The following is a 21,573-nucleotide window of genomic DNA, read 5'->3' on the forward strand; positions in this document are numbered from 1 at the left end:
CACGAAGTGATCCAATTGGAAAGCTGCCGAGTGGATATCGGCTGACCCCTCGTGTGCTCAGCTGAGGCGACAAACCAGTTGCAAGGACTTTCTGAATGGCTTGGCCCGCTCAAGGTAGAAAGCCAGAGCCCACCATACATTGAGTGTGTGGAGACGGCACTCCTCACTGGATGAGTGAGGCTTGCAGCAGAGGACCGGTAGAAAAATATCCTGATCCATGTGGTAGGCAGAGACCACCTTCAGGAGGAACGCGGGGTGTTGGTGGAGCTGGACCTGGACCTGGTTTTTATGAAAGACTGTACGGTGGCTCGGAGGTCAGGGTCCTGAGCTCTGAGATTCATCTGGCAGATGTGATTGCAACCAGGAAGGCCACCTTTCACGAGAGATGAGACCAGGAGCACATGGCCAGTTGTTCAAACGGGGGCCCCGTGAGATGAGCCAACACCAGGTTTAGGTCCCACTGTTGGACCAGGGGTGTAGAATACAGAAAAAGGCAGTCCAAATCCTTAAGGAACTGGCCAGACAAAGCATGGGAAAATACCATGTGCCCTTGCACCGGCGGATGGAAGGCTGATATGGCTGCCAAGTGCACCTTGACTGACGAGGGCGCCAGGCCTTGGGCCCTCAGGTGGAGGAGGTAATCAAGGATAAGATGGATTGGGGCGGTCGCTGGGGAGATACCCTGGTCCGCTGCCCACCTAGAAAACTGGGACCACTTTGCCAAATAAGCGCTGCAAGTGGAAGGCAGTGTACTTTTGAGGAGGACCCACTGAACCTGTTCTGAGCATGTTCTTTCCTCTCCACCTAACCACTGAGCAGCCACGCCGTGAGGTGACACACCGCCAGGTTGGGGTGGAGGAGACGGCCCTGGTCCTGAGAGAGTTGGTCCAGCGGTGGAGCTACCGCCAGGCCTGTGAGGGTCCCGTACCAATGCTGCCTGGGCCACGCCGGGGTAATCAGGAGGACCCGGGCCTTGTCCGTTTTTATCTTCTCCAGGGCCCTGCTGATTAGAGAGAATGGGGAAAAGGTGTAGAGAAACCAGCCTGATCAGGACAGGAGAAAGGCACTGGAGATAGTGCCACTCCCCAGGCCCGCCCCCGGAGCAGAACTGGGGCCATCGCTCGTTCTGCCGAGTCATGAACAGGTCCACCTGGGGAGTTCCCCACCTTCAGAAGAGCCAGTGGGCCACTTCCGGGTGGAGGGACCACACGAGTTGCGAGGAAAAGTCTCTGCTCAAGCAATGTGCCCTCTTGTTTCAGGCTCCCGGCAGGTGGAAGGCCTTCAGGTGGATGTTGTGGGCTATACAGAAGTCCCACAGCCTGAGGGCTTCGCAGCAGAGGATCAGGCCCCGCCTTGCCTGTTGATATAGAACATTGAGGCCGTGTTGTCCGTGAGGACCCTAACTACCTTGCCCTTTGGGTGCGAGCAGAAGGCCATACAAGTCAGTCGCACTGCCCTGAGCTCCTTGACGTTTATATGTAAGGTCAGGTCTTGAGCCAACCACAGGCCTTGGGTCTGGAAGTTCCCCACATGGGCCCCCAAACCCAGGTCCGACGCATCGGACACCATCTCCAATGATGGGGCCCTGTCCCTTAACAGGACCCCTTGGAGCATGTTGTTTGGGGCGGACCACCACCGTAGGGAGGTGATCACAGAGTCTGGAACTGTGAGGACCTTGACCATCCTGTCCGTGGCCTGGGAGAACTTCGAGGCCAACCAGAGCTGGAGGGGCCTCATCCTGAGTCTGGCATAATGGACCACGTATGTGCACGCCGACATGTGACCCAAGAGTTCTAGGCAAATCCTGGCTGTTGTCACCGGGAACCCTGTGACCGAGTCAATGAGACCTTTCAGGGTCTTGAATCTGTCTGGCGGGAGAGAGGCACTGGCTGACACTGCGTCCAGGAGTGCCCTGATAAACTTTATGCGTTGGACCGGGACTGACGTGGATTTGGTATTGTTTACCAACAGGGCCAAGGCGGTGCATGTGGACAGGAGGAGAGCCACGTGATCCCTCACCTGCGACCGGGAGGTGCCCTTGACAAGCCAATCATCCAGATAGGGAAAATATCTGGACCCCCTGCCATCTGAGGTCGGCCGCTGCCACCGACATGCATTTTGTAAACACCTTGGGGGCAGTGGACAGACCAAACGGGAGGACCATGAATTGGTAATGATTCTGTCCCACCACGAAATGGAGGAAGCGCCTGTGCCCCTTGAATATGTGGATGTGGAAGTATGCAACCTCTCGCTCAAGGGCAGCGTACCAGTCCCCGGGATCCAGGAAGGGGATGACGGAGGCCAGGGAGACCATGAGGAACTTGAGCTTCACCCATGTACCAGTTCAGACCTCGGAGGTCCAAGATGGGCCTGAGCCCCCCTTTGGCCTTCGGGATAAGGAAATAACAGGAGTAATACCCCTTGCCCATGAACTCCTCGGGCACCGCCTCTATCGCTCCTAGACCTGGGAGTTGCCCCACCTCCTGCTCGAGCAGAGCTTTGTGCGAGGGTGGGACGGGAGGTGGTTGGGCAGGGAGGAAGTAAACTGGAGGGTGTAACCCCAGGAGATGGTGTTGAGAACCCATTGGTCCGAGGTTAGCCACGACCATTCTGGGAGGAAAGCACCCAACTGGTTGGAGAAGGGAAGCTTTATTGGGGGTGGATCCCTGATGAGGACTGGGGGGTGCCCCCGAGCATCCTGTCAAAAAAGCCTTTTCCCCACCTGCCTGCCCTTGGAGGATTCAGGCTGGGGGGCAGGCCGGGACTGCCTCCGAGGGCATCTCTTATAGTCCTGCTGTATCTTATGGGCGGCCTCGTACTTTGGGAGGGCGGCCTGGGCAGGAGTCTGCTGTGGCTTGAACTTAGGTTTTGCAGGAGTCAGGACCCAGAAGCCCAGAGTCTGGAGGGTCGTGCGGGAGTCTTTCATGCCATTCAGCCTTGTATCTGTTTCCTTTGCAAAGAGAGCTTTCCCATCGAACGGGAAATCCTGCATGGAAGACTGTGCCTCCCTGGACAGCCCAGAGAGCAGGAGCCATGACGCCTGTCTCATGGACACCGCAAAGGCCATTGATCGTGCGGCCATGTCCGCAGCATCCTAGGCTGCCTGCAGGGACGCCCTAGCGGCCTTTGCCCCTTCCTCCGCTAGTGCCTTGAACTCCTTCCTATCACACTCCTGGAGGGAGTCCTCAAACTTGGGCAGGGAGCCCCATAGATTCAATTCGTACCGGCCCAGGAGAGCCTGATGGTTTGCCACTTGTAACTGGAAGCTCGAAGATGAATAAACTTTCCTTCTGAAAGGGTCTAGTCTCTAAGAGTCTTTGTTCTTTGGGGTCGGGGCTGGCTGACCCTGCTGTTCCCTGTGGTTGACCGACTCGACCACCAGGGAGTTGGGCACCCAGTGGGTATACAAGTACTCATGCCCCTTAATGGGTACAAAGTACTTGCGTTCTGCCTTTTTAGAGATGGGGGCCAACGAAGCCGGTGTTTGCCACAGGGCACTTGAAATCTTAGCCACTCCTTCATGGAGAGGTAAGGCCACCCTACCTGGTGCTGGTGGGGACAACATGTTAAACAGGGAGTCTGAGGGCTCCTCCATCTCCTCTGCCTGAAGGTGGAGGCTTGCTGCCACCCTCTCTAAGAGTTCTTCGTGTGCCCTGAAGTCCTCCTGCAGGACGGAGCGGGACGGGGCCACAATCGCCTCCTCCGGGTGGGGCGAAGAGGCCGGTGCAGGATGTTGGCCTGCACTGGAGGATCCACCACGTGGTTGGACTCCGGGCACAGTCCTGAGGACGCATGTCCCACCGCCTCCTTTCTCAGGGGTCTGGAGAGGGAGGCCGACGGTGCCTCCGAAGCTCCAGCCACCAAGCGAGCTCCCACTGGGAGCTGCGCTGGAGGCCACAGTGCCCACTGGTACCATTGGGCTGGCCACGACGCTCGGTGCCACTGCACCTGCTGTGGCATCGGCGGGGCCGGCTGTTCGGGTTGGCTGGCCTCGCCCATCGAAGGACAACTACAAATGGAGGCCAGGCTGGTGTAAGATCTGCTGCTGTCTCTGGACTGGGAGCAGCAGCGGTGCTGGGATCTATGACGGCCACGGGACCGCAATCTCGACATGGAGGACCGGTACTGGCAGTAACAACTGCTCTGCGAATGGTCTTGGTGGGCAGACCTGCGACAGTGAAACGCTAGCGATCGACACCTGGGCCTGTGATGTCTTGGCAGAGACTTGGAGCGGGACTCCAAGCGGGAATGGTGTCGACGACTGTGCCGTGATCGACTGTGGTACCCTCTCCGAGACAAGGACCGATTGCGACACCCGCCACGGTCCCGCCGATATTTGCTCCTTGAGGATGAGTAGTGGCACGAGTCCCGGCCGGCTGGAACCCAGCCAGACAGTCTGGTCGGCGTCGAGGGCAATCCACATGGACTCTGCCCCGAGCGATCACTGGGCGGTGATCAGCGTCAGGAATGTTTCCTCGACCGAGATTAGTACCGGAATGGAGGCGACTGCAGAGATCCCAGCGGCGGCTTGCCTCTGGAGCGCAGGGCCAACATCGGCGGTGCTCCGGGCACCAGCATGGACATAATGTCCCAGGCTGCCTTGAGGGCTTCAGGTGGCATCCGGACATCCAGAGAGGCCAGTTCCGAAGGGGCTGGGCTACTCTGCTCAACGTGAGTCGGAGGCCTGGGGCCCGGTGGGGATCAAGGCCTGCCCAATATGGGCCTAGCCTCTGTCCCAGACTTCCCTCAGTGCCACTGCGAAGAGGGAGTCTTCCCGGCCCGCTTGGCATGCCCCATGGATGGGGACCGGTGCCGACTGGTCAACGGCACCAGAGGGTCACCGCGTACCGCGGTGCCGGTTCGGAGCAGCGTGCCGGGGTTGGGGTCAGCGCTGACTCCATCAGGATGGCCCGGAGCCTAATGTCCCTTTCTCTTTTGGTCCGAGGCTTAAACGACTTGCAAATCTTGCACCTTTCGCTAATATGGGTTTCTCCCAAGCAGTGCAAACAGTCTGCATATGGGTCACTTCTTGGCATAGAATGCCTACAAGAGCCGCACAACTTAAACCCCGGGGCACGGGGCATGCCCCGGCCCGGGCTCACTGGCTAACTAAACAGCTAACTAACTATAGGTACTAACGCTGAATGAACGAATAGTTCTGGGGATGAGCTACAGCAAAGCTGGAGCTGAGCAGTTCCAACACATCTTCACTGGTGGCAAGAAAGAACTGAGGGTGGGGGGAGCATGCAGCTCCCCTTATACTGCGCCAGGCAGGTGCCACTCCGGGGGTCGCGGAGGGCGCTCCCCCCCACTACGGGTACTGCTAGGGGAAAAACTTGCATGTGGCGAGCACGCACACCTATTGTGGAATACACATGAGCAATCACTGGAAGAAGAACTAAAAAGTACAAATGCAAAACAAGATTAAAATCAAATATTTAAAATTACTTTGATTAAAATTAATCCACTCTATTTACAGAATAATTATCCACTTTGGGAGTCTCCCAAGCATCTGGTACTAGCCACATCTCATATGGCAATTCCAATGTTCCTAAGAATTTCAAAAAATGGCCAATTCAAGTAAGAGACAACTGGAAAAAAAAAGATCTCTATAGGAATGTTTTGGAACCCTTTTCAAAAACAGGTTCTGAAGACTGAAAGATGTACTGTGATTCCTCTCCTTAAACAGAATCCAAACCAGTGGTCCTCAACCTTTCCAGACTACTGTACCCCTTGTAGGAGTATAATTTGTCTTGCACACCCCGAAGTTACACTTCACTTAAAAAAACTACTTGCTTAAAAACTCAGACATAAAATACAAAAGTGTCACAGCACACTATTACTGAAAAATTGCTTATGTTCTCATTTTTATCATACAGTTATAAAATAAACCAATTGGAATATAACTATTGTACTTACATTTCCGTATATAGTATATAGAGCAGTATAAACAAGTCATTGTTGTCTGTACGAAATTTTAGTTTGTACAGACTTCGCTAGTGATTTTGATGTAGCCCGTTGTAAAACTAAGCAAATATCTAGATGAGTTGATGTCCCCGCTGGAAGACTTCTAAGTACCCCCAGGAGTACACACACCCCTGGCTGAGAACCAGTGATCTTAATCAACAGTGCTTTGCAGAAGTGTTGACAGATGACCATGTGACTGCTTTGAACATATCTGCTAGTACAACACATCTTAGGTTGGCAATCAGAGCTATTCTGCCTCAATGAGGGCCATGTTCATGATGTGACTGCAGACCTGCCCAGTCACAGCAGTAATACAATATTAGACAGGTATTTAGACATGGTTGTTTTAGTAATGACAGTGCCTACACAGATGGTGTCAAACACCACATCTACATCCAGCACCCTCCAGGTTTACTCCTAGGCTCCTTCCCTCTCCCTCAGCTCCTCTGTTACCCCTGACTCCCCCAAGCCTTTGCACTCTTCTGACAGGTGCAGGAAATACAGTTCTGTATGGTAATTTAAATGAATTACACAAAGTTCTGTATTAATATGCCTAGTAAGGAATCTATTTGTCAAAAAAAAATTACAAGAATCTTTTTTTTGTTTCTTTTGTTGTTACAGACATACTTGACAGATATTTTGAAATAAATTACCAAAATAGTTCAAACTGTCATGATTTATTTTGACAAATAAAATATGCAGATTTTTCAAATATTGTGTGCAGAATATTTAATTTTTTGGTACATAATTCCCCCCGAAGTAACCAATTTGGTGCAACAATAGGCTGAAGCCTTGCTTTGTGAATGGCATAAATCTTTGCAAGATAACTGGTGAAGCACATTTGCTGAGCCTGAAGGGCTGCTAGGACTGAACCAATACCAAATCTCAGCATCCACTGGAGAGATAGTGGATAGTGAGGAAATTGCTTGAAGGAGAAATCCTTTAGAAGTATTCTGGGCTGGTATCTTATCAACCTTACAGGATTCTCTCAAGTGCCTCAAAGAATAACCCCATTTATTCCACATCAGGAAATAAAGTTGCACCTTCTCTATTAGGTTGCTGTAAAAACATCAGGCCCATGTTCAAGTCCTCTCAGTCAGCCTCCAACGACAGTTTGTGGCTTTTGTCCCAATCCTTAGAGTGATTAATGGATCAAACCCCAGTTACGTGAAAGACCAAACTGCAATCCATCAACTGCTCAGACAGCTGTACTCCTGTGGGACATTGCAGATCACAAAACCCAGGACTAAGCATGTAAGTATTGGGGCAGGACATTCTCAGTTCAGGGAATCCATTTACAGAACAATCTTTCACCTGAAACCAGTGGGTATACGGTCGGCATGGCTAAGCTGTGCTGCCACTGCCCATGCTACCACAACTACACTTTGTGTTAGCTAGCGCAAGTATGTGTACACTTGCTGGGAATCACAGCTCTACTTCATAATGCAGATCGGGTCTAAGAGTGCCCTTAGGCAGTTTAGCTTAGAACACTTTAAAGTGGACTAAGCTCAAGTGCACAAAGGTATTTTCAGTACACAGTAAGAGGGCAGATGGAGAGTTAGTATAGAGTAGCTAGTGTATAGTAAATCCAAACCCTACCTTGCTGGTCCCTAACTTCCCATGTAGACAAGCCCTTAGTGAATCCAATGCCTTACCGTTTTTAGGAAACACTGCAAACCCTGCTCTTCAAAAAGACTTTTCCATCATAATGGCAATCACAACTCTGACTCCCCCTTCTAAGTGAAAAGAACCCAACAAAAACAAATCAACCAATTTTTTTTTTAAAAAGAACTCTACCCCAGGCAGAGGTTTTATCCTGAAAAGGGTGAAGTGCCGGACATACTGCAAAGTCTAGTAGGGACTTGACTATTATTATCAATTTTAAGTGGAAAGGTGACAGTGTATAGTCCTAAAATAGTAAAAAAGTTAAATGCTGGGTATCTTCCGTTAGAGGATAGCTAGGAACACTATTACCATCTTTTGATATTCATGGTCTTGTATGTTTCTTTTCAATATTTTTCTGTCTTTCTACATTTTGTTTAATGAAGTTACTGGAAAACCAACTGCTTACCAGTGAGAAATGAGATCCTGTTGCTGGAACAGTAAAGTTATTTTTTTTACAGTATTCTGACTTTGAAGATCTTAGTTTTTTCCATGCTCGTTTACAGCTTAATAACAGCAACTTCAAAGCAGGGGTCATTATGTGCTTTCCATGAAGCGTCACAATTCTCCAAGTAGACCTAATACACAACTACATCATGCTCATCTCCCAGGCACTGTTTCAAGTAGCTGGGCTTCTTTCCTGAGGTGAATCAGGTCTGATGCATCTTTGTGTCAGAGTTTTCTCCTCCGCCACTCCCAACCCAGAATGTTATCCTCATCATCACCATCAAGAAGAAAGGTTCATGTCCAAAGCCTCTTATTTATGAATGACTTGCAGCTATATTTTTGAGTTGGTGTCAAACTTTAGAATAATGTGACTCAAATATAAACTGATTTCAGAGTAACAGCCGTGTTAGTGTGTATTCACAAAAAGAAAAGGAGGACTTGTGGCACCTTAGAGACTAACCAATTTATTTGAGCATAAGCTTTTGTGAGCTACAGCTCACTTCATCGGATGCATACTGTGGAAAATACAGAAGATGTTTTTATACACACAAACCATGAAAAAATGGGTGTTTATCACTACAAAAGGTTTTCTTCCCCCCACCCCACTCTCCTGCTGGTAATAGCTTATCTAAAGTGATCACTCTCCTTACAATGTGTGTGATAATCAAGGTGGGCCATTTCCAGCACAAATCCAGGGTTTAACAAGAACGCCTGAGGAACGGGGTGGAGGGGTAGGAAAAAACAAGGAGACATAGGTTACCTTGCATAATGACTTAGCCACTCCCAGTCTCTATTCAAGCCTAAGTTAATTGTATCCAATTTGCAAATGAATTCCAATTCAGCAGTCTCTCGCTGGAGTCTGGTTTTGAAGTTTGTCTGTTGTAATATCGCAACTTTCATGTCTGTAATCGCGTGACCAGAGAGATTGAAGCGTTCTCCGACTGTTTTATGAATGTTATAATTCTTGACATCTGATTTGTGTCCATTTTTTCCTACCCCCCCAACCTCTCTGTTCCTCAGACATTCTTGTTAAACCCTGGATTTGTGCTGGAAATGGCCCACCTTGATTATCATACACATTGTAAGGAGAGCGATCACTTTAGCTAAGCTATTACCAACAGGAGAGTGGGTTTGTTGGGGAGGGTGGGGAGAAAACCTGGATTTGTGCTGGAAATGGCCCACCTTGATTATGCTCAAATAAATTGGTTAGTCTCTAAGGTGCCACAAGTACTCCTTTTCTTTTTGTGAATATAAACTGAGAAACTCGGAGTCAAAGACAATTTTTAAAACATATCAACAATGCAAAGACAATCAGTATGTGAAACAGCTTACCAAAACAATTACAGGAATAACTGTGCAATAAGGGAAAAACAATATAAAAAGAGTATAGTGATTAAGAGAAACATTTTCAAAAGCACCTAGGAGAGTTAGGATTCTTAGGAGTCTTGTCTTCACTATGGAGCTAAATCAGCGCTGCTGCAACAAATGCAGCGGTTATCGAGATATTCTGCTGACATTGACCATCCACAGGCATGGCCTCCCGCAGCTCCCAGTGGCCGCGGTTCACCATTCCCGGCTAATGGGAGCTGCAGGAAGCGGCGGGCCGCAAGGACGTGCCGGCCGCTGCTTCTTGCAACTCCCATTGGCCAGGAATGATGAACCTCGGCCTCTGGGAGCTGCAGAGGGCCGTGCCTGTGGATGGTCAATGTCAGCAAAATGTCTCACAGCCTGCAATCTGATTACCCTGATGGGCCACAGGTTGCCCACCACTGCGCTAAATTGATGGGAGAGCGCTCTCCCATCAATATCTATACTCCACCTCAACGAGAGGCAGAAGCAATGTCGGTGGGAGAGTGGCTCCCGTTGACACAGCGTAGTGTGGACCCCGCGGTAAGTAGACTTGAGTTATGTCGACTTGAGTTATGCTACTAACTTAACTCAAATTGCGTATCTTAGATCGACCAGCAGCTGTAGTGAAGACAAGCCTTAAGTTCCACTGAATTTAAATGGGACTTTGTGATGTCTGAAAATGGAATGCAGGCACACTTCATCATGCCAAATTAAGGTACAGAGAGAGGGGAAAGGACAAGATAGAAGGATCACAAAGGTCTTCCACTCCCCAAATTCTAGTTTTCAAATAAGTTCTTCCACAGTAATTGTAACTAAGAAAAAATTATAACAGATTATATCAAACAAACAAATACCTTTGCTTTTTAGTATTACTGGCAGGAGTTGTTTTTGGAGAGAATATAAATGGGTATTTTCTGGTGCAGTCCCAGTTTGAGGTTTTGACATTTCTTCTAATCTTGGAGGAATAACTTCAGAAGCTGTGGCTGCTGCATCATCCTTTGCTGTTAACATTGGTAGTAAAGATGAAGGATTCCCAAATGTCAAAACGTTGGGGCTTTTAGTACCTGGTAAATTTTTAAGTGAAATGCTAGTAGAATCCCAGTCTGATACATCTGAAAAGAATATCAGATTTAAAAGAATTAAAATGCAGACAGTAATGTTAAATTCTAGTAGCATACTCAGTTATCCATGACCACCATATAGCAGACTGCATCTTTCTACCCTCAGATGCACATGTACAGGTCAGAGTTATCCCAACAGTATCAAAACCACTTAGACACATCTCAAGGCAATCTGTGCACATCCAGCGACTATTACTCTAACAGAACATAGTTTGCGTGTACCTTAGCAAGCCACAAAACATTATTTTTGATGCTATCTTATGATTAAGGGGAGAGATCATTTTTTTTCCTTTCTGAACTGAGATTTCCTTCCTAAGAAATAAGGGTTCTTTACAGAGGGATTCTTGTAGTGACTCCAGAGTGAAAAAGGAACTGATTATTATATTTGCGTAAAAACACTATGGGAAAGGGATCATAGAATCATAGAATACCAGGGTTGGAAGGGACCTCAGGAGGTCATCTAGTCCAACCCCCTGCTCAAAGCAGGACCAATCCCCAATTAAATCATCCCAGCCAGGGCTTTGTCAAGCCTGACCTTAAAAACTTCTAAGGAAGGAGATTCTACCACCTCCCTAGGTAACGCATTCCAGTGTTTCACCACCCTCCTAGTAAAAAAGTTTTTCCTAATATCCAACCTAAACCTCCCCCACTGCAACTTGAGACCATTACTCCTTGTCCTGTCCTCTTCTACCACTGAGAATAGTCTAGAACCATCCTCTCTGGAACCACCTCTCAGGTAGTTGAAAGCAGCTATCAAATCCCCCCTCATTCTTCTCTTCTGCAGACTAAACAATCCCAGTTCCCTCAGCCTCTCCTCATAACTCATGTGTTCCAGACCCCTAATCATTTTTGTTGCCCTTCGCTGGACTCTCTCCAATTTATCCACATCCTTCTTGTAGTGTGGGGCCCAAAACTGGACACAGTACTCCAGATGAGGCCTCACCAATGTCGAATAGAGGGGGACGATCACATCCCTCGATCTGCTCGCTATGCCCCTACATATACATCCCAAAATGCCATTGGCCTTCTTGGCAACACGGGCACACTGTTGACTCATATCCAGCTTCTCGTCCACTGTCACCCCTAGGTCCTTTTCCACAGAACTGCTGCCTAGCCATTCAGTCCCTAGTCTGTAGCGGTGCATTGGGTTCTTCCATCCTAAGTGCAGGACCCTGCACTTATCCTTATTGAACCTCATCAGATTTCTTTTGGCCCAATCCTCCAATTTGTCTAGGTCCCTCTGTATCCTATCCTTGCCCTCCAGCGTATCTAACACTCCTCCTAGTTTAGTATCATCCGCAAATTTGCTGAGAGTGCAATCCACACCATCCTCCAGATCATTTATGAAGATATTGAACAAAACCGGCCTCAGACCCCTGGGGCACTCCACTTGACACCGGCTGCCAACTAGACATGGAGCCATTGATCACTACCCGTTGAGCCCGACAATCTAGCCAACTTTCTACCCACCTTATAGTGCATTCATCCAGCCCATATTTCTTTAACTTGCTGACAAGAATACTGTGGGAGACCGTGTCAAAAGCTTTGCTAAAGTCAAGAAACAATACATCCACTGCTTTCCCTTCATCCACAGAACCAGTAACCTCATCATAGAAGGCGATTAGATTACTCAGGCATGACCTTCCCTTGGTGAATCCATGCTGGAATATTTATCTATGCTCTGAAAGCCCCATATTCTAAAAACAGATATGATTTGAAAATCAGTATCTAGGGAAGCAATATGGAAAAGTAATATCTGTGATCATTTGGGGGTCATCCAAGCCAGTAAAGGGTTCAGTCAACACCTGCCTTGGAACTCTGGGTACCTTAAATGTTATGCTGTTGTGGCTCACAGCCCTGACACCAACAGCTAGCATACAAGCAAGCAGATCACACCCTGGATTCTACTGCCCAATTACTCTTTACAGGGGACATCGAAAATCTTTTCAGCCCTGAGTTCTGCCCCCAAAACATCTTTCTCTACAGTGCTCAGACCCTCTTACTGTGGCATTCACAAATCTTATCAAGTTTGCTGCTCCTTTAAAGAGACAGTACACAGCAGCTTATTCATAGGGCTGTCAAGTGATTAAAAAAATTAATCGCGCTGTTAAACAGTAGTAGAATACCATTTATTTAAATATTTTTGGCTGTTTTCTACATTTTCAAATATATTGATTTCAATTACAGCACACAATACAAAGTGTACAGTGCTCACTTTATATTTATTTTTATTACAAATACTTGCATTAATCATGACTAATTTTTTGAGTTAATCGAGTGAGTTAACTGTGATTAATCGACAGCCCTACTTATTAACTTAACTGGAGTTGACAAACAAGCAAAGCACTGAGCTGGTTTATAGCAAATGTAAAACAAGCTTATTAACAAAGAGACATAGGTTTAAGTCAGGGATTGGCAACCTTTGGTATGCGGCCCGTCAGGGAAATCCGCTGCAAACCGCGGGCAGTGGGAGCTGCAATCGGCCGAACCTGCAGACACTGCAGGTAAACAAACCGCCCCGGCCCGCCAGCAGATTTCCCTGACACGTCGCGTGCCAAAGGTTGCCGATCCCTGGTTTAAGTGATACCAAGTATAAGGAACAAGGTTAGAAACGGCTACAAAAAATAACAAGTAAAGATATGCTTCTACAACTGAATTTCAACTTAAACTAGTCTTTTCTTCAAATAAGTTTCTCACCACAGACCTCAAAGTGTGTCAGAGTGAGGAGACAGAGCTGGAGCAACAGAAGCTTACTGACCAGGACAAACATAGGTGGCTTGAACAGAAGAGGGGGGTAAATCACACAAATGAAACTTGGAGGAAGGACATAATGATGTGCCTGATCAGGTGCTAGCACACAGACAGGTGTATTGTGGACCCCGTTACTCCGCTTGTAGCCTGAGTCACTATGGACACTAAATGTTATTCCGACCGTGTGAACATGGGAAGTGTTTTTTTCTTGATGTGCTACTTTCTGTGATGATATAACAAGGTTGAGCCCAAGGGCTAAGGTACAAACCTGCCATGACCACACTCAGTGATTAGGGGTATAAACCCTCACTGGGGAAATTGAGTCAGTGTTATGTGTGTCTGTGGCACAGCTAAAAGGTGCTGTGGCCCAAGTTCTGCTAGAAGTGGTAGGACCCTAGCACAGATAGGTTAATAGCTATGAGCCAGCACTCCACTGAGAGCAGGGAAACTGAGGCACAGCTGGAAGGTGTTGTGACCCAAACTCTGCTGGGAGTGGTGAATCACTAGTAGAGCTATGTAAATAGCTGTGGGCCAAGATTCCTCTGGGAGCATGGCAGAGTCAGGGTGGTAAGATCTGGTTTCATGCTCTTGGAATCCTTTGGCCGAAGTGACCCAGATGGGTATGCAGCAACTGCTGGGGAAATATGGATGGGTAAGGAGGGGAAAAGGTGACCCGTAACCTGGGCTCAGGGGGATTTAGGACCAACGCCTAAGGAATGGCTAATTGTACTGCATCAATGTCAGGGCGGAGGTGTGACAAAAATGCCCATTGGTGGTTCACTACTCTGTGTCAGCAACTTTTGTCAGGCCTGACATACTCACTAAACCTTACACACTGTTGTCATAATTTGTCTCTAAAAGGTATCACATGTAAGGAATAATATACAACTGGGAACACCTGGCCCCCCAAATCATTGTGTAGTATATGTATAGTGTGTACAAAGAGTTATAAATACATTCTAGAATTATGTTCTTAAAACGTGTTTGACCAACAATGCACAACCCAGTCTGTCCAGGACAAAGGAATATGTATTTGTTTGTCTGACTAGCCTGGTCGTCAGGCAGAGACAATGAAGATCCGATATATATAAGGTAAACAAAACTATCAAGCAAAAAAGTGGGGGAGAAGATAACATAGAATTTACACCCCTGAAGGAGAAAGAAACTTTATCTGGGCTCATGTTTCACAGAATACATTTTAAAAGTTTACTGGACTATGAAAAGAAAGGAAGAGAACCCCATAGTTATCCTTCACTCAAACAGTCAAAGAAACCAACACTTTGAGCTCTGTGTGTTGGGTCCTGGTTCAAGAATGGGCCAGCCATGTTGGAAGAATGTCAGTGATGAGACAAACTACTCTAGTTAATATTTTAAGTAGATTTTTAGTGTTCGAAACATATTTTTAGTTTTGTTTGTAACCATTTCTACCTTATTTTTTATACTTGGTAACACTTAAACCTATGTCTTTTTGTTAATAAACTTGTTTTACTTTTACAATAAACCAACTCAGTGATTTATTTGAAGTGGAAGGTTTGTCAATCCCAGTTAAGTTAATAAGCTGCTGTGTACTGTCACTTTAAAGGAGCAGCGAACTTGATACGGTTTTGTGGATGCTACAATAGGAGGGGCTGTGCACCGCAGAGAAAGATGATTTTGGGGCAGAACTCAAGGCTGGAAAGGTTGTGGAGTTCCCCCTGCAAAGAGAAATTGGGCAGTGGAAGCCAGGGTACAACTTGCATGCTAGCTGTTGGTGTCAGAGCTGTGAGCCACAACAGCATAGCATTTAAGTCACCCAGAGTTCCATGGCAGACGTTGACTGAACACCATAACTGGCCAGGGTGAACCCCTAAGTGTCACATTGGCATAGGCAGCAGGATTCACATACAGGTTGCTATTTGAGAATTACACTTCAAGCAACAATAAAATAGTTTTAAGTGATTCACAAGTCAAAAGGCTGGAAACAATCAAAGAAAGATTACAGCTTAATTATTTTCTGTTTATTATCTCAAGTGTGGAAATAGAATAAAGGAAGTTTAAAATTAGCAACTGTGAAACAACTGCAAATTTAGAGCTGGCTATATCGGAAAAGAAGCAAAAAGCCCTAAAATGAGAGGCTGAGAAAGCTGCACAAGAATACCAGAAATGAGAAGTCAAACAAGACAGACAGACATTTTTGGGGAAGAACTCAGGTATGGAAGGGTTGTTGAGGTTCCCGAGAAAAGTGTAACTGGGTGGTGGAAACTAGTTGCATGCTTGTATACTGGCTGTTGGTGTCAGGGCTGTGAGCCGCAACAGCATAGCATTTAAGGTACCCAGAGATCCAACTCCTTACTGAACTCTTTACTGGCCTGTGTGAATCCTTATGCATCACAGTATCTTCTTTGTTCTGCCTTTTACAGGCTTGGCAAATGCAGTACATTTCCCTTCCCCCACAGATTTACAGAGTAATGAAATAGGTGCTCCTAGGCCCCTTGGATACTGGAAACATCTAGCCACTAGTGACATGAGACCATCTCCATGCGCATGAACTCTGCTTAAAGCTGCTTTGAAACAAAGAAATATCTGTGAATGTTTCTCTCAAGTCTGACTCTTGAGATAATGTTAAACTGAAGAGAATAAGGTGTCATGGAACTTACTGGAAAACACTGAGCAGATGAACAGTAAGAGCCAACAAATATATGCCTCTAACCGCCTATCTGTTTGTTCTGCATTTGTAACATAATGGGATCCTGGTCTATTACTAGTGCTACTGTAATACAAATAATAAAATATCCAACTCTTTCAGCTTCTTCCAAAAAAGCACATGCTGCAAAAAGATGAGAAAAATGGAAGCTCATGCTTTTAACACATGTTCTGCTTTCAAACTACAAGCATACATTTACAAATTTCTCTAAAAAGAAGCTTAGCCTCCATTGAATTCGAAGTGGGGAAAACTGAAGTACCTTTCCTTTTTAAAAACAAAAAGAATTTGAGATCCTAAATCATAAACAGACTACATGTACGCTATATACACTTTATTTACAATGCATTTCAAAATACATGAAAGTTCTCTCTTTTACTGACCTGCCTAGAACTGAATCCAAGGTTTTGTATTCCCCCATTTCAGTTGATATGCTTAACACCTAATTTTTGCAGCGGGAACACAGAACCCTGAATTCAGCTCTTGGCTGATAAATAAAAGAAAAAAAGACACATTACAAATCAATGTAAATTAAACCAAACTTAAAAATCCTTTAAGTCCACATTTTCTCTATACAAGATTTAGGATCTCAAACTGGGGCTGTATTTTTGGATCAGTTATTGTGTGTTCTTCAAGAAAGAATTAGCAAATGTCACAAGGCATGTTAAAAGCAAAGAATACTAACAAATTAAATATGGAAGTTTTATACATTGACTGTAAATCATTTTTTGTATAAATTGCAATTAAAACATGTTAGTAAAAAAAAAGGACAAAAAACATATAAATACCTTCAATATCATCTGCATCATCTAAACCAAGTTCTTCCATTAAATCTTCAAAAGAAAAAAATAAGCAATGTTGAAGATAAATATTTGTTAATGAAGATGCCCAATCCCACATCAAAATTTGATGTAGTGAATATTACCTGACTTTTGCCTTTTGCCAATCTCGATTCCCTTTGCAGGACAAGAAGAGGTGTCATTTGTTTCTAAAATTGATTGAGTGGTCTTTGGCTATTATAGACAATCCAACACACAAAAATTAAATAAAACTCAAAATAATGATATATTCTTTAATTAGTAAGACAAATTCTTAGCATAAATGACACTTACCTGTGAATCAAGATTTTTTTCACAAAATCCTAAAAAGAGGAGGAAAAGGTATTATTTAGTGTCTTTTAAAATCCTGAAGTGTAATAGTTATCAACTTCATGCAAAATTAGTACCTTGTGTGACAACTATGTATTGACTATTTGCAACCATTGTTTTAATTCCACAAGACTTATTTTTAGTTAGGCTAAATATATCATAGCAACCAGCACGTTAGTATTATAGAAACTCAAGATTGTTCAATCATGCATCTCAGATTTCAAGTGACCAAGCTAGAGTAATTCATGTGAAGTAATAAGGCCATGCTGATCAACAGTACAAAAATAAAACCTTTATTCTTTCTTAGAAGGCAATAATCCATTCCCTGAGTGGAAAGTTACAAAAGCCAAAGTGGAATGGAGTAGTTTAATATGTTATAAAGCAGTGCAACAGTACAATTATTATGATTATCCCACAAGTGTTTGTGTGTTGAAGAATCTCTATTTTCTGTAGATGGGAGGAGTCGGAGGAGAGTTATATGCAAGTACAGATGTCATCTCAGTTCAGTTATCTGGCAACAAATTCTCAACACAGAGACCTCTAAATGATGTTATCTCAGTTTAGTGATCTACAGATCAGTGTGCTTTGATTACCAGGAACTTACAGAAACAACTCTTCTGTTTGGCTGTATTGTCCACTTTTAATACAATTCTCAATAACAGCTTCAACTTTTGTCTAGCGTAAAATCATTTCCATACCTATGTGATCTACTGGCCTATCTACACTTCTTGTAGCCTCTACCTTAGTCATCATATAGTTTCTCGATTCTCTTTTGCAACGAGGAATATAAAATGTTAGAAAGCATGTACAGCACAATTTTAATACTACCAACATTCAAGTGTTCTTATAAGCAACTATTACTTCATCTCAACAAAACTGCTGTCCAGTGATACGGTAATCTTTCTCATGTATTTCCACAATTGTCTTTTGATCTTTTTAAAAAACATTTTATTTAGTTTAGCAGAATCATACCAAAGTAAAGGGAATGCAAAGCAACAGACTTCCCCAAAGCAACCCTGCAGTACAGGATTTCAAGCCTTCAAAAAGATGGAAAAGTTTTGGCTACAACTTAATGACATATGATATGAAATCTTCATTTAATTGTGTCAATATGTTCATCATGTTCCAATGAGAGTGAATTCTTTAAAGACAAAAATAGGAAGAAACATGCTGTCTTAGCAGTAGAACGTTTTTGCCCTCCTCATAAGCACGTAGTCACAGAGCACCATGCAGAAAGTTTATTATTTTAAATATTAAGGTTTATGTATTGTTTTATCAAATAACATTTTATCCATTACTTTAGCTTCCAGGCAAAACAAAGAGAGAGATCAATATAAAAGTAGCTACAAAAGGAGGAAGTATTACCCTTTTGTATTCAACGTTCACCCACCAGGAAAAGTCAAGAAATTCAAAAGAGGACAGATACTGCCAACAAAGTTTAGAGAATCAGGCAGATGCTGGGTTGAAAAGAGTCAGTCTTTGCTCTACAGGCTAACAGATTTGAACTCTGGCTAACCAGCAGAAGTAGCAAGTTCCATAGCCCAGAACTTTCAAATGAGAACAGTTTCTTCCAGGTGTCAAGAGCGCGCTTCTGGGGACAGGAAGCAAAAGTGCATCAGGTATCTCAGACATTTTGTTGGTGCACAGAGAACGAGAAGAGGCTTGATTCTTAATAGTGGATTGGCAGAGCACAGGGGTTCTCAAACTGGGGGTCATGACCCCTCAGGAGGTCGCGAGGTTACTACATGGGGGGTCATGAACTGTCAGCCTCCACCCCAAATCCCGCTTCGCCTCCAGCATTTATAATAGTGTTAAATATATCAATTTTTTTTTTAAATTTATAAGGAGGGTTGCATTCACAGGTTTTCTGTGTGAAAGGGGTCACCAATACAAAAGTCTGAGAACCCCTGCCATAGCAGATTGGAACTCTATACCAGATGGGGCACGGAGAAAAGGCACAGACCTGGATCTGGCAAAGTTACACCCAACAGAGAGTTCCTCCCATGGTCCCTCTGTTGAGAATTTGTGGCCAGATTACAGCACCTTTATGTGCCTAAGCAGTGCCAAAGGGCCTCAGCACTCAAGAAAATCTGGTCTGATATGTCCAAAATTGTCCAGCTCTAAGCCAGGTAGGGCTTTACATACTGACACATAATATTAATTGCAGCCAAAACCACTGGAATGAATGAAGAATAAGGATGATGGGTCCAGCTGGACCTGCTCCACTAACCATGCAGACTACCAAATTCTGCATAAACTGAAACAAAGTGGCCATTAAGGTAGCATTAAGAATTGCACAATTATGCTAATCAAGATGTGAGGTGTCAAATGTCTTGAACAATCAAAAGACATCTGTAACTATTAACCATTATTTTGTGCAAGGTTCGTATTGTTATTCTTTTTTAATATTGAATAGAGCAATAATCTTTTACAGTGATTTATAGAAAGATTATTTGGCGCACAAAAGGGATACAACTACGGACTTCCAATTTGCCATTTGAACAGTTAAGAAAACTAGACTTCTCAGATGCCAAGTACTACCCTTTCTGGACTCAAAAATAAATTAGTATTCATAGATAAAGTCTGAATTCAGAAAATGAAAAAAATCATATATTTCCAAGAAAATTATCTACTTCATTCACTCCTTTCTATCTAGAACCATCTGTTAAGCTCTGGAAAGTGGAATATTTGAAAATATAAATGCAATGGATCCAAAATAGCTGGGCACTGAGAGTACCATTTATGAGACACACAGATGCTAAGCAGATAAAATACTCTGTCTTTGCCTCTGGGAGTTCACCCAAATCTTCCTTCCCCCTTAAGGTTTCTCACTCTCAGGATGGAGATTATGAGGTCCTGAAGTAATACACAATGGATGATCTCAGGTCATTCAGAGTCAGACATTCTATCAAGCCAAAACCTCCCCATCTCTTTATAACTTTCCTAGGCTAAACCTCCTGGGCCAGTAAAACTACAGAGAGGAAATAAATATAACAGCAGCAAATCATAACGCTTTTTGACCATAAAAAAATCTCGCATACCATCTTTTCTGTCAGAAAAAACTTTCTATACAAATAAAAAGAATGAACCTTGTCAAGATTTTGAAGAACATTTACAAGTCTAGTGAAAATAGAGTTTGAACTACTAAGGAGAGTATCATTCCAATTACTATCCATTTTAGCTGCTAGTCAATGGCCAAGGACATACAAACTACCAGAGTTCCTCTGAAATGGATCACCTCCTGAATTAATGTTAAGCATTTTCTGCTCTTATTAAGAATAAAAAAACCCAAATCTATTAATAATGACAATTAACAAACAGTTTTCTATTGCTACTGAGAGAACCACCCCCTCCTTTTTTTTGAAGAATTCCTAAGGAATACATAGAAAATTAAGCTTATTCTATAAAAGCTCATGAAGTATGGATAACAATACAATGATAAAATTACCTTCATTTGGTTCCTCAAAAATACTCTGCATGTGTGTTTCAGTTCTGACAGCAGATGAAATTAACAGGTTGACTGGTAGTTTTCTTGGGCTTTCAGAAGCACACTGGTTAATTAAAAATATGCATGATAACCTGGATACAATTCATTTTTAATTGCTTTCTACAGAAAAAGTATAAATATTTTTAGTTGTTGGGTATCAGCAATGATTTACAACCAAATACTTTTGCGTTCTACCCACTATACATAGTACTCATATATCTCTGAAAAAGCTTTGGAAAAGGAATGTCATAATATAGACTATTTAAAAATCGTAATACTTATGAATATTTTTAATTAAAGTGTTAATATAATGCTAGTTAAAATTTCTGTCAACTAAGATGTCTGAACCAGCCTTGATAAACACAGAAGAAGTGGTAACATGAAGTAGGGAAATAAGATAACAAATCAAGAAAATGAAAAAAAAACGACTGCTTGAATAATAATTGCAGTTCTTTACAATGATTGTTTGTTTGTATCTCTATACTGTAGGTGCAGGTGATGTTCATGTCCTCAGCACACAAGTCTATAGGAATTGTGCATACACCCTACGATAATCAATAGGCCCACAGTTGCACAGGGAATGCTATGAGGAGGACTGCAGAAACAAAGTCCAACAAGGCCAAAAAGTTGACAAACACTAACACTAACTATCCTAAAACTTTAAGATTAACATTTTAAAAGGATAAAAGTTAAATGCTCTCAAAAGGAGACTAATGTGATAAAACACCACTACATTCTCCTTTCTTCCTAAAGCAGTCTGCAAGAACTGAGTAGCAACTGGGGCTATCCTCTGGATATGGGAGAGGCAAGAGACCATAGCTAGGGTTTATGTGCAGCTCCAATGGTTACACCTTTTTCATAATGTGCATCAGCTTAAGAGGGGATTTATAGAGGCAATGCTTGCAGATCAGATAAAGGGTGAAAACCTGGCCCCAAATCCATTCAATGAGAGTTTTACTG

The 21,573-nt window shown here is 44.1% G+C and overlaps 1 protein-coding gene across 1 annotated transcript in view; it reads right to left on the bottom strand.

The window, feature by feature from the left end:
• The window catches only part of ANKRD26 (ankyrin repeat domain 26), a 195,138-nt gene that overhangs the window by 118,412 nt on the left and 55,153 nt on the right, over window positions 1-21,573 (bottom strand). The window contains exons 14-18 of the mRNA XM_077834346.1: window positions 20,575-20,677; window positions 17,091-17,119; window positions 16,904-16,991; window positions 16,767-16,811; window positions 10,281-10,538 (exon numbers count right to left, since the gene is read on the bottom strand). Of these exons, the coding sequence (XP_077690472.1) occupies window positions 10,281-10,538; window positions 16,767-16,811; window positions 16,904-16,991; window positions 17,091-17,119; window positions 20,575-20,677 (523 nt within the window). The remainder of the gene's footprint in view (window positions 1-10,280; window positions 10,539-16,766; window positions 16,812-16,903; window positions 16,992-17,090; window positions 17,120-20,574; window positions 20,678-21,573) is intronic.

The sequence above is a fragment of the Eretmochelys imbricata genome, chromosome 1, assembly GCF_965152235.1.
Source record: "Eretmochelys imbricata isolate rEreImb1 chromosome 1, rEreImb1.hap1, whole genome shotgun sequence".
In the NCBI taxonomy this organism is placed as follows: Eukaryota; Metazoa; Chordata; order Testudines; family Cheloniidae; genus Eretmochelys; species Eretmochelys imbricata.